This window comes from Myotis davidii, unplaced genomic scaffold (assembly GCF_000327345.1).
Source record: "Myotis davidii unplaced genomic scaffold, ASM32734v1 scaffold1377, whole genome shotgun sequence".
In the NCBI taxonomy this organism is placed as follows: Eukaryota; Metazoa; Chordata; class Mammalia; order Chiroptera; family Vespertilionidae; genus Myotis; species Myotis davidii.
In genome coordinates, this window is record NW_006288854.1 from 474,297 (window position 1) to 490,291 (window position 15,995).

General features: G+C 51.1%; 2 protein-coding genes across 3 annotated transcripts in view; one reads left to right on the forward strand and one right to left on the reverse strand.

The window, feature by feature from the left end:
- The window catches only part of LOC102752833 (short transient receptor potential channel 2), a 20,138-nt gene extending 15,821 nt beyond the window's left edge, over positions 1 to 4,317 (forward strand). Inside the window, exons 8-10 of the mRNA XM_006761041.2 lie at positions 1,922 to 1,994; positions 2,813 to 2,940; positions 3,709 to 4,317. Coding sequence (XP_006761104.1) covers positions 1,922 to 1,994; positions 2,813 to 2,940; positions 3,709 to 3,941 — 434 coding nt within the window. The 3' untranslated portion in view covers positions 3,942 to 4,317. The remainder of the gene's footprint in view (positions 1 to 1,921; positions 1,995 to 2,812; positions 2,941 to 3,708) is intronic.
- A 7,717-nt stretch (positions 4,318 to 12,034) lies between these two features.
- Positions 12,035 to 14,846, reverse strand: ART5 (ADP-ribosyltransferase 5). Of its 2 annotated transcripts, none has more exons than XM_015562188.1 (4): positions 14,690 to 14,846; positions 13,098 to 13,827; positions 12,461 to 12,493; positions 12,035 to 12,372 (listed from the first exon to the last, which is right to left on the reverse strand). In XM_015562188.1, the coding sequence occupies exons 1-4, from the start codon at positions 14,747 to 14,749 to the stop codon at positions 12,245 to 12,247; spliced, it is 951 nt and encodes a 316-aa protein (XP_015417674.1). In that variant the 5' UTR covers positions 14,750 to 14,846; the 3' UTR covers positions 12,035 to 12,244. The 2 variants fall into 2 exon arrangements, with proteins under 2 accessions (XP_015417674.1, XP_015417673.1); XM_015562187.1 differs by having other exon boundaries at positions 12,035 to 12,375.
- Positions 14,847 to 15,995: the final 1,149 nt, after the last annotated feature.

Here is a 15,995-nt window from a genome sequence, read left to right on the forward strand (position 1 = left end):
TCTCTCATTGCTATTCCTATCTCTCTATCCCTCTCCCTTTCTCTCTCTCTCTCTCTCAAATCAATAAAACATATTTTAAGAAAAAGAAAGAAGGAGCACTAGCCTAGGAATCAGGAATCCTTATCTTTTGGGCCTCAGTTCCCTCATATTTGAAGTGAAGGAATTAAACCAAATAGTATTCAGGCCTCTTGCAGTGTTAATGTTCTGTGATCATCTCAGAAGGACAATTAAGTCAGGGTGATGGTTTGTGGAGCTTATTGGAGAAATAGAGTCAGGGAATAGTGTGCTTTTGTCACAGAGGAAGAAAGCACTAAATATTTTAGAGTAACTTTATTTATTTGATGTTCACCACAAACTTACGAAATAGATACTGTTGAACTCACTTTACAAAAGAAGCTGAGATTCAGAGAGGTAAAGTACTCTGAATCACACAGCTAATCAGCGTCAGAACAGGGATGTGGACCCCAGAGCTCTTTCTATTCTAGATGGCAAGAGAGAGAAAACAAGTAGAGTTCTCATTGAAAACCTCGGGTTCACTCGTTGCTTCACTGGGGGGAAAATTTTTTTTAAGGAAATGGTTTATCACTCCAAGGAACTGAACAAATTAGTGAAATAATCAGTAGTGTCATTTCATTGCAGAAATAGGGTACATTGGTTATCTGTTGTTGCATAACAAATTACCCCCAAAATTTAGTGGCTTAACACAATATTTATTATCTCAGAGTGTCTCATGGTTAGGATTAGGTGTGGCTTAACCAGTCCCTGGCTCTGGGTGTGTCACAAGGCTCACCTGCAAGGATCTGCTCCCTCGCTCACGACATTTCCTCATGGGCTGTTGGGCTGAGGCTTCCCTCAGTAGCATTTCACAGTATGGCCGCTTGCTTCTCCAGAGGGAACAGAAAGAGAGTGCTAGCAAGAAAGCGGCCAGTCTTGTAACCTAATCACAGAAGTGACATCCCATCACTTTTGCCAAATTCTGTTCATTACAAACAAGTTACCAGGTCCTGCCCACACTCTAGGGGAGGCATGAATACGAGGAGGCAGGGATCCACGGCAGTCACTCCAGAAGCTGCCTGCCACATTAAGAAGGATGTGTTTTATTATTTTAAGAGATGGAGAATGGAAGGAAACAAAACTTCCTTAGGTACCCTACAGGCTGGGCACCGGAGCCGTGGAAGCACTTTGAAACATATTAAACGCTATCCACAGTCGTTCATAAGTGCTGACTAACCAGACAGATGGCTGTTGCTGGGTTTTGTTATTACTCACTTGACACATTTATTGGACATCTCTGTGCAAGGCCCTGTGCGAGGTGCCAGGAGTAGCACAGTAAATAAAACAGCAGTGCTCCTACCCTAATGGAGAGACACGTGTCCATGTCACACAGGAAACCGAAGGCTTAAAACTGTGATAAGTGCTTCAAAGCCAACGCAGGATAGAATGACCAGATTCAGATTAGAGAACCCAGGGAGACTTCCTCACAGGAATTCGCATTTCCTCTAAGACTTAAAGAGTGAGAATTAGCCAGGAAAAGAGGATGGAAAATATTTTTTAAAGAAGGAACATCATATGTGAAGGCCCTTTTGGTTTCGATTTTTCTTTATTTTTTTATCCTCACTGGAGGAGTGAGGATTTTTTTTTTTTTCATTGATTCTAGAGAGAATGGAAGAGAAGGGAGGGGGAGGAGAGAGAGAGAGAGAGAAAGAGAAACAGAGAAACGTTGATGTGACAGAGACACATGGATTGGTTGCCCCCCACACATCAGACCTGCAATCCAGGTACCTGCTCTAGATCCCTTGACTAGGAATTGAACCCAAGACCCTCTGGTGTGCAGACCAATGTTCTAACTACTGAGCTGTGCTGGCCAGGGCTGAAGGTCGTTTTGTTAAAGAGCTAGACCAAATGAGCATTTCTCACACAGAGCCCAGACCAGAGGAGCAAAACTCAGAGAGTGATGTGGGCAAGACGAAGAGACAGAAAGTGCAAGCCCGCAGGTAAGTAGGTCAACCTGAAAGACCCATATCACCTCCCCAGACCTTTCTGCCCTTCACGTGTCCTTGTCCACATGTTGTCAGGCTTAGAGCTGGGCAAGGAGGCAGCCCTGTAGGGAACCAGAATTTGAAGCTGAGTACATTGTACTTGTTGGACTTCATTAAAATTTAAATCTTTTTCTGCTTCAGTATTCACTCAAAAAAAAAATAAAAAGATAACCCATAGAATATGTGAGAAAACATGTCCAAATCAAACATTCGAGAAAGAACTTGTATCTAGACATATATAAAGAACCCTTACAACTCAACAATAAAAGAACCTAATTAAAAAAATTTTTAAATAGACAAAGGATCTGAATAGATTTTTCTCCAGAGAAGATGTACTGGATATATATATATACACACACACACACATACATATACCGTCTGTGGGGATATAAAAGTGGGGAGTGGCTACTAATGGGTTCAGAGTTCCTTTTGGGAGTGATAAAAATGTGAACTTCTATAGTTGTGGTGGCTACACATCTTTGTGAATATCCTAAGACCATCAAATGGTATACTTTAAAAGAATGAGTTTTATGGGATATGCATAAAAATAATAAACCTAAAGGCAGTAATAGAAGCTCTATTCTCAGATTTTCAAAGGTTAAATGACTTCCCTAAAGTCTGACTCATCAAGTGGGAAAGCCAGGACTCCAACCCAGGGCTTCTGGCTCCACACCAACTAGTCTACCTTTTTTTCACCCTAATTTAAGGTAAGGTTCCTTCAGCCCTTAATGGCATTTTGCTCATAGCTGGTCTTTAACTATTTTTCCTCACAGGCCTTTATCCAACTCAAACTCTCAGCCAAACAGGAGGGGGAGAGCAAAGGCAGGGCGGAGAGAACCCCACCGACTGCAGGCCCAAACCAGCAGCGTCCAGGAGAGTGGAGAGTGCCCCATTTGTGCAGGTAAGCTGCTTGGGCACAGGCGGTTGCTGAGGGACTGCGAGGCATCCCCTGAGGGCGGAACGGATCTGGGAATGCTGCCAGGAAACATTTGAACTTGGACTTCCAGCCTCTGTCTGCTGCGCAGTTACATACAAGTCTGTATTGGGCACCTGCTCACATTGTGTTGGCCAAGCTGCAGAAGGGACAGGGGCCATGTCCTCGAGGAGAAACATGGAACAAAACAATATAAAACAGGATGGGATTTTTTCCTCATTCTAATTGTTTCTGCTCATTAGGAGCCAATAGAAGACTTGAAGATGTCTTTGAAAATAAAGCCCCAAAAAAATTATCCAAGAGGGCATAGAATATCCTTCATACCTTTTTCCTCTGTGTCCAAATTCTACTTACTCTCTGAGTTCAAATGTTACTTATCTGCCAAGGCTTCTCCAATCTTCTCAGATAATCTCTTACAACTGAGCTCCTGCAGCATTCTCCCATTCCCTTGGGCTTAGCCCTTCTCACCTTCTTTGTATCGTAGTTACCTGTGTTCATAGCTTAGCTTTACCTCTAACTGCAGTCCACAAGGACGGGCCTGGGTTTAAATGCCTGGGCTCCTAGCACAACGCCAGGCACCTAGTAGACACTTGATGAATGTTGAGTGGATTCATAATCGGATAGTGTCTCTATGTAAAATACTCAGTTCCTACAAAAACAGCTGCGTTTTGACAGGCTGCGTGGGGTGCGCTAGGAGCAGCCCCAATTTTGCTTACCTCTCTCCCTCCCCCTTAGGCTCCTTCCGCGTTGAGATTCTTCCCCAGCACGCTGCCACCTGTGGAGAGACCTCCCCACCTCACCTAGCCTCTCCCTCCTCATCACCACCTTCATCGCCATCTGTGCTGTGGGTGTCCTCAGGGAGCTCATCGCCAATGTCCTGGATCCAGTGCCCTATCTGCCAGCTGCAGTTCTCAGCAGGAGAAGTAGAAGAACATGCCAGCATGTGTGGGGAGGTCCCTCAGGCATGAGCCATGAGGTCCTGTGGTTTTGGCCTCCTTGTCCTCTGTGACTGAAACTGGGGAGTGACAACTAAGGAGGACCGATGAGACCAAGCGCTCTCCTCCCTCCACTCATTCCCTCAGGACTCTGCCTAATGGCACCTCTGAGCCCAGGCTGCCCCCGCCCCCAGTTGTCAAGGCTTCTGTCACCATGACACCTTATTTTCCCAAGGATGGAGTCATCCTTTTCCCCTTTGGAACTTCTGGGCTTTGGGACATAGTCCAGATGTCTTCCCCTAGTGAGTGGTGTGCGTCCTTGTGCCCATTTTCCGGAAAGGAAAACTGAGGCCCTGTGAAAAGGATTACTGCCTAATAAATAAGATCCTGTAGTGTGCTGGGAAGGTGATTTTGAGCATGAGACTGACCTCCAGGATCCCATGAACTTAACTCTGTATGTTTTGTGGGTTCTCTTTCTAGATATAATCAAGTAATCATGTGACTTTAAGCAAGTTCTTTATCTTGGGCCCAGAACTAACCCCCATAACCGAAATAAAACTCCTGTCCTGCTCACAGAGCTATCCTAGGATTCAAATGGGTTAATGACTAATGAAGGGTTCCGGGCTTGGCTGTTGGACCTTGGGCAAACCCTTGTCCCCACCTGTACAATGAGGCAGTTGGACCAGAGGGTCTCTAAGGTCCCCTCCAGCTATGACAATTCTATTCCCACCTTTTTTGAGCAACTATGTCCTTTTACTCCTTTCCCAGAAGATTTCATGGTGTGGCACTAACATCAGTTCTGGTCTCCAAGTTACAAGGCTGAGGGGCAGCAGCTGATCCTGGCAGAGGGAGGGCCTGGGGCAGGGTTTTGAATGAACAGGAAAGAGGCAGCTGGACACAGTCAGGGGAGCAGACAGAACAGGAGTTGTCAGCTTCCTGCACTGGGTGCTCCAGCCACCTGAGTCAACTCCTATAAGGGAGTTCCAACCATGGAGCGAGACTTGCCTGGACCAACAGGAACTATAGAGCTGTATACTCATTCTTCACATCTTCCCTTTCGCCTGGGTGATTCCCAGGATCCTTCAGAGCTTAGCTTGAATGCTTTTCAAAGAATCTCTCCCCAACTCCCAGACTAGGTCATAACATCTCGTGCGGCTTCTTCATAGCACTTGCCACAATTAAAAAATGTTGCTATAGCCCTAGCTAGTTTGGCTCAGTGGAGAGAGCACTGGCCCCGGACTGAAGGGTCCTGAGTTCAATTCCAGACAAGGGCACATACCTCAGTTGCAGGCTCAATCCCTGGCCTTGGTCCAGGCACGTGCAGAAGGCAACCAATCAATGTTTCTCTGTCTCTCCCCCTCCCTTCCATTCTCTCTAAAAGTCAATAGGAAAATATCCTAGAGTGAGGATTAACAAAATAAATAAACAATGAAAGAGATCTTTTTTAAAATGTTGCTATAGTGTCCGTCTCACCCCCTATTCCCACCCTAAAACATAAGGTCCTGGAAGACAGGGAGCGTGCTTGTCTTGTTCATGGCTGTACCCTTAGCATCTATGGCACTACTATGTGCTCAGTTAATACTGATTGAAAGAATGAAAGCTGGAGCTCAGAAATGGCAAGTGTCTACGAGCCAGGGTGTCCCGGGGGCTTCATGGAAGCAGAACGCCTTTGGTTGGATTTGGGAGCGGGAGAAGGAGAGTGTCTGGGTGGCACTCAGGCTCATCTCCCGCCCCTCCCATCCTACCCTTTGTCCCAGCATGCCAGTCTCAATGGGACATTCCGGGGTCTGTTCTGGACCATGTCTGGCATGGAGGAGCGCAGCGTGGTAGACACGCCTCAGTTTTGGTGCCTGAATTTGTGGGCCGGGCTCTCTATGGCATCTTTACCATCATCATGGTCATTGTGCTGCTCAACATGCTCATTGCCATGATCACCCAAGTTTTCCTCTCGGCCTCATTTTCCTCATCTGCAAAATGAGGGTCCTAGTAATGCTGTTAGTTTCTCCAGGTGACAAGACTAGTGCTCTTTCCACTGTATGGTTGGGAGGAAGGGTGCATTTCAGAAAAGCAGACAGGAGGAAGGATATGAATAGGTTAGGGTTAATGGCTGGAGAAATTCCTGGGCAGGAATTGAATGTCAGAAGGATAAAAAGAATGGGGAGGAAGAGAGGAGAGCAGGATACAGGCAGGGGAAATGGGGGTGATGGGCCAGAATGGAGATAAAAATGGGAGAAGATGCCCTGGCTGGTGTGGCTCAGTTGGTTGGGGATCATCCCGTGCACCAAAAGGTCACCATTCCTGGTCAGGGCACATGCCTGGGTTGCAGGCTCAATCCCCTATAGAGGCTGTGCAGGAGGCAGCTGATCTATGTTCCGCTCTCATAGATGTTTCTCTACCTCTCTCTTCCTCTCTCTCTAAAAATCAATAACGATATTATTTTTTTAATCCTCACCAGAGTTTATTTCTTTCCACTGACTTTTCAGAGAGAGTGGAAGGGAAGGAGGAGGGGGAGAAAGAGAGAGGGAGAGAGTCTGAGAGACATCGATGTGAGAGAGAGACATCGATCGGGATCAAACCTGCAACCGAGGCATATGCCCTTGACCGGGAACTGAACCCAAGACCCCCTGATCCACAGGCTGATGCTCCAACCATTGAGCAAAGTGGCCAGGGCTCAATCCCATTATTATTTTTTTTTAATGGAGAGAAAAAAGTCATTGGCACCTTGAGCAGAAGAGATGTGATGGGGGAAACGAGGCAGACGGAGTGGGCAGGAGGACTGGGTATCAAAGTGGTCCGTTCAGAGCCCCTACCTGCTGGCCCACAGGACGATGCCAATGTGGAATGGAAGTTTGCTCGCTCCGAGCTCTACCTGTCCTGCTTCCAAGAGGACCTGACCCTGCCTGTGCTCTTCAACAGCCTGCTCTCCCTCAACGCCATTTTCTACCTCCTCAGGGATGACCTCAGAGCTCTCACTTCCAACCCCAGCACCCAGCACCATCACCCCACCTCCTGCCCCCACTTCCCTAGACCCCTGTCCTCTGAACAACCTCTCCCCGCCACCTAAATCTCTCAGGAGAATTTTCTGGTTTGTTTGCTGTTGCTGCTCCTGCTGCAAATCCAAGAAGCCACACTATCCCGCAACCCCCACCTTTGTGAGTACCTCCACATCAGGCCTGACTTCACCTGTACTGTCTCTTCCATCCATTTGTCTGCACACCCTGGCTTGTCTGTCTTTGCAGGTGTGTTCCCTGGAAAGCCTGTTCCTAATTCCTGCTCTCACACAGGCCTGTCTTTCCCTCTCCCTGGCTCTGGTCGTTTCCTAAATTTCCAACTCTGTCATCCAGCTTAAACAGAAGTCCATGCCCCTCTCCTCCCCAGCCACCAACACCCTGTGAGCTCCAGACAAATCTTTTTGCCATAAACTTGGCTAAGACATGGTTTAATGTTTTTTTTTAAAAAAAAACCCACAAAAAAACATGTTAAGAAGCTGAGGGAAAAGTGTCCCACAAACTGGGAATTAGAAGGCTGACAGAGGCCTAAGAGAGGAGGCCAGACCTCCAAGGAGCTCGCACACCTCTCCTTATCTGCCCTCCAACTCAGGCTGGCTTGGCATGGGAGACCCTACCTAATGTATTTATTTTTATTGATTGATTGCTTTTAGAGAGAGGGAGGGGAAGGGGAGCGAGAAAAGGAAGAGAGAGAGAGACTGACTTGTTATTCCATTTATTCATGCATTCATTGGTTGATTCTTATATGTGCCCTGACCGGGGATTGAACCTGCAACCTTGGCATATCCGGACGACATTCCAACCAACTGAGCTGCCCCACATGCCAGAGGAGCCCTTCCCTAATTTAGACAGTATTACTGCCAGATCTAGCTATTCCCCTTGAAACGTGTTACCTGCGGATCTCTCTAAGCAAGGGTCTCCAGGTCAGCACTACAGGGCAACGGGCCAACTCTGGAGCTCCGAGGTCCCTGGATCCCCAGGTGAGGAAGGCCTTCCCTTATCTGGTTGGTCAATAGTTTGTTCAACAAACATTCACTAAGCACCTGTACTGGAAACAAAGGTATGCATACTGGTGGTCCCTCCAGGTGCTGACAGTATAGAGTAGCAGAAGGAAACAAACTAATTGTACAGGACGCCCACCAGCCTATGATGGAAGGAAGCACAGGGGGCTGTGAGAGCACAGAGGACAGGGCCCAGCCCCGGCCCCAGAGTCAGGGAGCTTCCTCGAGACCTGGAGGGCAGGACAGAATCCTGAAGGATAAACAGGAGGTTGGTGGGGCAACATGGAGGAGAGGGAGTTCTAGGCACAGGAAACAGCGTGTACAAAAGCTTGGAGAAAACACGACACTTGAGAGAAACTAAATGCCTGAGGTCCCCAGTTCCCACCACATCCTGGCTCCAGGCTCCCCGGCACGGACACCTCGGTCACCATCCTGGAGCGCTGATCCAAATTCTGGAAGTATCACCCTTTCCCCCTGGCACTTCCTGAGCCTGTCCAGGCTGCCTGATGCATATTTGCAGACCACATGTCAGGGCTGCTTCCACGCGAGGGTGAAACTCGGCTACTTCACCCGAGGTCGGATTCAGTTCTCTGGGCCTGTGTCCAGTCCTGGTTGGGCAGAGTCACTGTGTCCTGCAGGGTCCCCCCATAGCAGCCAGCTGGGGGTCTCCCCATTCCTCCACTGCGGTCCCACCCTTCTTGCAGCTACCCCACCTCTTGGCCTGCTCTCTGATGACCCGCCCAGCGGTCCCCTCCCACTTATCCTGCATCCTCAGGTTGGCCTCCCAAAGTTCTTATTCTTTATTTTACACATGGAAAATGCTTTCTATGACCTGTAGCTGAAAGGGCCCATCATTCTCTCTCACACTTCTGCCTGTCCCATCTCTGCGATTCCTTATCTCCTTTTCAAATATTTAATAAAATGCTCTTCTTTTTTATATCATAAAAGTAAATATGCAAACTATAAAATATTCAGAGAGAGGATAAAACTAGAGGAATAAAAATAATTATTTTCTAAATATTTAGGGGGCCCCTACTCTATGTTCCTCCTCCTGGAAAGGAGGCATTATTACCATCTCCATTTCAAATTTGGAAATGCTCAGGCCTAAAGAAGTTGAGGAAGTTGCCTGAGGCACACAGCTGCTCAGCACTGGGATTTCAGCCCATGTTCTTTGAGTCCAGCACTTTGCCTACTCTCTCTACCTCTGCTCTCTCTCTCTCAAGTCTCTGCCCCCTATGGCCTACTTGCCCTCCTGGTACTATGCTGAGGCCTAAAACTGGACCCAGAACCATTCAAATTTGCATGATGATTTCCGTGTTTATACACAAGCAGGTGCCTCCCCAAATCCCCTGCAGAGTTTGGATTAACTCAGGAAAACCAAGGTTGGGATGGTGGCAGGAGAGCGAGCTCTACTCTGCCCTGCTCAACATTTCTGTCTCTGCCCACTCACCACTCCACCGCCCAACCCTCACCCCACCACCCAACTCCTGGCCTCCATCCTTCTACATGCCAGGACTGCACCAGGATCTAGACGTGTGGCCTTAGGGACAGAAAAGTCTGCACCAACTTGGTCTCCATCCTTCATTGCCTGGGGGAGGGAGCAGTGACTGGAGAAAGGCTGGCCTGGAGAATCTCCCTCACCCTCCTGTCTTTCCATCCCAGGCCAACCCTGGGGCAGGGGCAGGGCCTGGGGAGGGAGAGTGTGGATCTACCACCTTTGAGTCATCAAGGCCCTGGTCCAGTGCTACATAGAGACTGCCCTGGGGGAGTTTGAGGTTGGTTGCTCACCTCCGAGCCTTCCCTATTTCTGTTCCTTGCTGGCTGGGATAAATGCACCATACCCAGACTCACACCCCTTATCCATCCTGCAGTCATATGTGACCCCATCCTACCTGCACTTAGAAGCCACAGCCTGCACAGTGTGGCCCCTTGCACTCAATTACCCTCTGAACCATTTATTTATTCTTTTCATTTCATTTATGTGTTCACTTATGCTCACCTATCCCTTAGTCATTTTACTCATATACTTAGTTCATTAGTCATTCACTTATTCATTCACTAGAGGCCTGGTGCACGAAAATTTGTGCACTCGGGGGGAGGTCCCTCAGCCCGGCCTGCACCTTCTTGCAGTTTGGGACCCCTCAGGGGATGTCTACTTGCCAGATTAGGCCCACTTCCTGGGGGATTAGGCCTAAGCTGGCAGTTAAACATCCCTCTGGCAGCCCAGGAGCTCTTAGGGGATGTCTGACTAACGGCTTAGGCCCACTCCCCACAGGGACATCCTTAGAGCTGCCACGGATCCCGGATCCTGCTGCCACCACTGCTGCGCTGGCCAGCCATGAGCTGGCTTCTGGCTGAGCAGTCCTCCCTCTGTGAAGTGCACTGACCACCAGGGAGCAGCTCCAGCATTGAGTGTCTTCCATGGTGGTCAGTGCGCATCATAGTAACTGCTGTTAGGGTCAATTTGCATATTATCCTTTTATTATATAGGATTCAATCAACATTCATAGCCATACCCCCTTTGCCCCAGGCCCTGTCTTGGAGGGAGGGGGACTGTAGAGCAGGGACACATAGGAAGCTTTCAGTCTGGTGAGGAAGATAAATCGTCTTATTAGGCAGAAGGTGCTTTGCTAAGAGAGACACAAACTGCAGTGGGACCCAAAGGAGAGAAGGAGCCTACCATTTGAGAGGCTCACGGGAAGGAAGAGGGACAACATACCAGAAGTTGAGAAAGAGGAGGTGGAATCTGAACTGGACCCTGAGGATGGCTACACGTAAACAGGTGTAGATGTGGAAGAGCGCTGACAGGGCAGATGCAAAAATCTCTACCTGTTAAACACTTTCCCATCCTTAGGGCTCTTGATCCCGTCACTGGGCCACAGACTTTCCTTCTTTGTATCTTTTCAACTCACCACCACCTGGCCCCCCTCATATTCATCTGCCCCATACTCCACCTACCTACTAGACCCCCTTCAGAGAGAAAGGGAGAGGGAGGGAGGAATAGAAACATCAATCTCATTTCTCCCCTAGGAGCCTCAAGCATGATGTCCCCTGGGGTTCTGTGGAGGGTAGAAGTGGTACAAGGCAGGTTCATCTTCTGAGGGACTTCCCATCAATACTCCCATCGTGGGAGAACCTGGTGCCCCATCCTCCCACAGACCTGGGCCACAGACTAACAGGCTGACCGAGACTGTCTCTTGACCGCAGAGTGAGGTAGCTGGTGTGCAGTGGACTCTGGCAGAGGAAGGGTCACCCGAGTGTGCAACAGCTTCCAAAACCTGGGGCCTCCCATCCCTAAAACCCCAGAGCTGACAGTGCCAGGGATTGCAGGGACCCAGGTATCTTCAGAAACTGGGCTTCAAGATGCTGGAGGAGGTGGGTCTCCAGCACCTGGAAAGTCTGGTCCCTCCCCCACCGGCCTCCACCCCCAACTCATGTGCTGGTGCATACGCAGCAAGAGTCAGAGGGGGCTGGGGACCTGCCCAGGAGGAAGATCTGGGAACCAAGGAGGGTTCTTGCTGCAGTGGGAGGGCTCCTTCTGTGGCTGACTAGGGCAGCTACATGCTGAGGGTGGGGGTCATCTTGTAGGAGCTGCACTGCTTTCCTCACCTCGATAAGGTTTCTGTTCAGGATATCAGATACCTCCAGGGTGTGTGAGACTCACTGTCTCTTCATGTTTTATGACCCCTTCCCTCCCCCAAAACAGACCCTTGTGGGAGCAGGGCAGAGAGAAATGGCTTGCTCTGGGGCCCCAAGTATCTTGGGCTTAGGATCCTACCTTGAGTTCCTTCAGCTCTTTAGTGCAAAGAGTTCTGGACTGCGAGGCAGGGGGCCTGGTTTCAACACTAACTCTCTGACCTTGAGCAAGTCGCTTTCCTCCTTGGCTTTGCTTCCTCATCTGACGAATGAGCCGAGGAATCCATCTGTCCCCTTCCTGCCTCCAGGATGTTGAGAGAAACCTCGGGCTGTTAAAGCTTCTGGGTGTGACAGGGGTCTGCACAGGGGACCATGTCTAATAGAGAGAAAGAAGTCATTCGTTTAAGTCCCTCAGTCCTGCCAGGCCAGAGCAGGGCAGATGGTCCAGTCTCATGGAATAAACTGATCATGAAATTCGATGTCACCACACTCCAACACTGTTTAATCAAGAGGTCGTCACAGCACTACCTTTACTTGTCCCAGGGAGTCTCCACCCTTCCATGGCCTCAGATTCCCCCACATCGTGGTTGGGGAGATGGCTTCTAGGGCTGGGTCTGAAACCATGTTCTTGCTTCTGGAGGCTGCTCGAAGGCCCCCTTCTTCATATGAAGGTCAACAGTTCGCAGGACTCCTAAGTGGTAGGCATTGAACTTTCAAGGGCCCAGCTCCCGAGAGCTGGAACCCCATGGGGGCCAAGTGTAGGGTCTTCCAGGAGAGCAGAAAGAAGGCCCTGTTGGACAGTGGGTCTGGCTGCCCCCCCTGCTGGAGAGAGAAGAAAAGAAGGTGAGGGGCCAGTAGGGCCGGGAGGAGTCAAAGCAGCAGAGGGAGGGGAAGGAGGGCAACTCACTTGGTACAGACATACAGCCCCGCCTCTTCTCCCCTGGAATAGACAGCTTGGTGAGCCTTCATGTAGACAGACCCTCATACCCCAAACGCCCCTTCCCACCAGGCTCTGGCACTGGCCGTTCCCCTTCTCAATCCATCTTTCCCTTCCCCTAAATGCAAACTTCTGGCTTCCTTTCCTCCTCCTTACCCCAGGAAATCTTCCCAGATAGCCTATCCATCCCTGCTCCCTGCCTAGCCCCAGGCACTGCTCCACTCTGTCCCTGCCTCCCCACTTGGGAATAGCACAGATGTATCCTGTGGACCCGTTAAGCCCAGGGCCTCCTGAGATCCAAAGCCGCATTCCTGTCACTTCCCTCTCCTTGCTGATCCCCTGGACGGGGCTCTTTTGCTCTATTAGACTCTATAGGACATGGAACCTTTTGAGCACATTTACAGAATCATTTGAGACTAGGCACAGATCTGGAGAACACTGACAGGACCTCCTAAGAGCTGGTAGGACCTAAGTCACGGAGAACCGTAACTGCAGCTGACTTCTACCTTTAACCAGCTAGATCTCCTGAAGGTCCTGGGGATCGATAGGGACATCTTGGCTTATTTCACGCTCTTTGCCAGTCCTGCTTCCCTCATGCACAGCTCACCACCCAGATAGGCGCAGTTAAAGTGGCTGCAGGTCTTATTTTGGCTCCAGAGGGTCACTAGGCTCCGGGCTCCATCTTGGGAGAACGTGGTGACCAAGAAGACTTCGTGGGGAGGGATCAGCACCTCGCGCTCCTTGGGGAAAACAGACAGGGCCTCGATGGGGGCCCCAAAACAAGTCCTTAGGGAGAAGAAGGTGGCATTACCAAACCTGAGGGCCACTGCCTCATCCAGGGAGCTGGAGACAAACTGGCCCAAGCGGATAGAGTCCCCCAACCTCTTGGGTTCAAAGCGAAGGGTGCCTACACCTCGGAACACCACCTGCCCAGGTCCCCTGCTGCAGCCCTTGCTCCCCTGTAGCAACTGCAGGGCCCGGGTCAGGTAGAAATGCAGGGCCTTGAAGGGGAAGTGCCTCATGTAGTGCTCCCGGGAGACACCGCCTGTCTGCACCGCCTGGTTCAGCTCCCAGTACAGGTTGTTAGATGAGTTGGTGTAGACCATGACAGCGATTCCATGCTGGGATTTGAAGCCAGGGGGCAGTGTGAGCCCTCGCTGCTTCTGCTCCCAGGCCTCCTGGGCTGCCTCCCAGGATTCCCGCAGCAGTGCATGGCGGGCCATCTCCTCCTTCAGCAAAAGGGCTGCCTTCTCCTCCATCTCCTCTGCGCAGCCCACGTAGGCGTCATCGAAGGTGTCTGGAGCCAGGCCCAGGAGCAGGATGGGAACAGCCTGGGCCTAATGTGGTTAGGAAGAGAGGAGCCGCACAGGAAAGGGTATAAATTCAGATCGTTGGACAGGGACCTGATGGCAGATCAGTTCAGAGTCACAAAATCTCATTTTTTTTATGCCCAAATAACTGGTGTATACAATTTGGCAAGAGCCCAAGGGCTTAAATAACACAGGCACTGGAGTCAGAGATGGGTTCATCACCTACTAGCTGTGGGATCTTGGCCAGTCTCTTAACTCTTCCGGGCTTCAGGTTCTCCACCTATACATGCATACTTCCAACCCCATAGGGTTATTATGAGGCTACAACCTAAAAGGGGTCATCTTGTCATTAAAGAGGTCCCCACACTCAGAGGGAAGGGGGGCTAGCTGGCTTCCAAGCGCTCTTCTGGCTCTAAGACTCAGTGTGCAGATGATGCACAGATGTGCCACTGTGTCCCAATTACCTGACCCCGCCCCCTCCTCAGACTCTCCCATGCAGTGCTCAGCCACCTCACCAAATCCCTGTCAGCTCTGAGACTCCGAGTGTTCTCCCGCGGTCACCCCCAGACCTGGGGAGGGGTGGGGAGGAGCCCTGGTCCCGGGGTGGCCCAACCCACTTTGTCTAGACTGAGCCTGAGACGGGATATTGGGGGTGAGGAAGTTAGAGACCGTTCCTCGGGAGGGATGAGTATGAGGGAAGGAGGATCAGTGGGTGAAGATGGGGGTTCCGGTAGAGGCAATGGGAACTGGGGGCTCCCTGCAGGGAGGAAGGCTGCAGAGACTAAGAGGATTAAGAGGACCGGTGTCTTAGAGAACAGTCCCTGGGAGAGATTTTTGAGGAGTTCGCCCCCAGCTCTTTCCTCTGTGGCAGGGGATGGTTCCCCGTTACCTGCCAGAAGGCGTGAAGGTGCAGGCAGCTGAGGGTGAGCAGCAGAGCAGCCTGCATCATCTCTGGGGGAGACAGGAGAGCGAGGTCCGGAGGCGGGTGGGATCAGCGGCAGCGGTGCAGCCTTGGCGTCAGCGGCTGGAGGAGGAGGAGACCCACCGGTTCTTCTGCGGAGTGAAGAGGGTCCAGGCCGCGGGGTTCAGGCCTGGGCGGGGCCAAGGGAGTGGGCAGGGCTTGGGTCTCACTGTCTCCGCCCCCCACACCAGCACAGCCCCAAGTCTCGGCTCCTCCGACTCCCGATGCCCCTACACTGCGTGCCTCTGCCCAGATAACTTTTTGCCGTGGTCCCGGTGATCTGACTCCACCTGGCGAGGGGCGGGGCAGGGACTTGGCACCCACCTGGAGGTCACGGAGGCCGAGAGAGCGGGAGGGTGTGGTCAGGCCAGCGGGTGCCGGTTGGTCGGTGTCTGGACGGGCGGGCTGGTCTCGGGAACCCGGCGGACCCGCTGAGTCCCACAGCTAACTATAGCCCCCGGCAGTAACCCAACACCTCTCTTGCCCAACGACAGACGCTGTGGCCGGGGAGCAGGAGGGGTGAGGAAGGGGCTGAACGGCTGACGCCCCTTCCCAAACTGCGAGTTCTTTCTCCAGGACCCTCTTTGGGTCCACGCAATTCCAGGGCTGGGGGAAGGAGCTGGTGAGACTTGGCCTCTCCCTCGGGGCTGCCTAACCCGGTAGCCAGACCCTTAGGACTCTTTAGGGCACCCACCCCTCCCTTCTCTTCATCCCCCTTCTCTGCCAATGGCGTTGGACCAGATGCAGAGCTCGCAGTTTCAGATCCTCAAGGTCCAGCCCGCCCCCCCCCCACCAGACCCGTGTTTATAAACACAGCCTTTCCCCTCCCCTACTGTGGGCCAGTCTATAAATAACCTGGCTCTGAGCTTCGGATGCCCAGTCAGAGGGAATGGGGGAACGGGACAGCCGAGGAATCAGTAAGCAGCTCTGGGAAGAACTTTCTGAGGGCCTGAGCCTCTGGGGGCAAGAGAGGTACGCCCCCAGAATGGCCAGAGGAGTTGGGGTTCCTGACTGTCAGGACTGAAGACTCTGCCCACTTCCTGCTGGGGCTGAGGTGGGCAGGGAGATTAGATTTACCCCAGGCTTCCATCCTAGTCTGGCTCATTAGTTTAGCCCCACCCCCTCAGATACCAACCAAATAAAAAATTTCCTTCACCTTGAATCCTGCTTTTTCTAAAAAGCCTTTCTATAGACTAATAAGGAAGGTGAACTGTGTTTGGGCTTGGGTGAAGGC

Excerpts from the sequence above, each read along its gene's own strand:
- ART5 (XM_015562187.1), bottom strand. The coding sequence starts at position 14,749 with ATGATGCAGGCTGCTCTGCTGCTCACCCTCAGCTGCCTGCACCTTCAC. Across the intron at positions 13,828-14,689 it reads ACCTTCACGCCTTCTGGCAG|GCCCAGGCTGTTCCCATCCT; the intron begins GTAACGGGGAAC and ends TAACCACATTAG. Across the intron at positions 12,376-12,460 it reads GGGCTGTATGTCTGTACCAA|CAGGGGGGGCAGCCAGACCC; the intron begins GTGAGTTGCCCT and ends TTCTCTCTCCAG.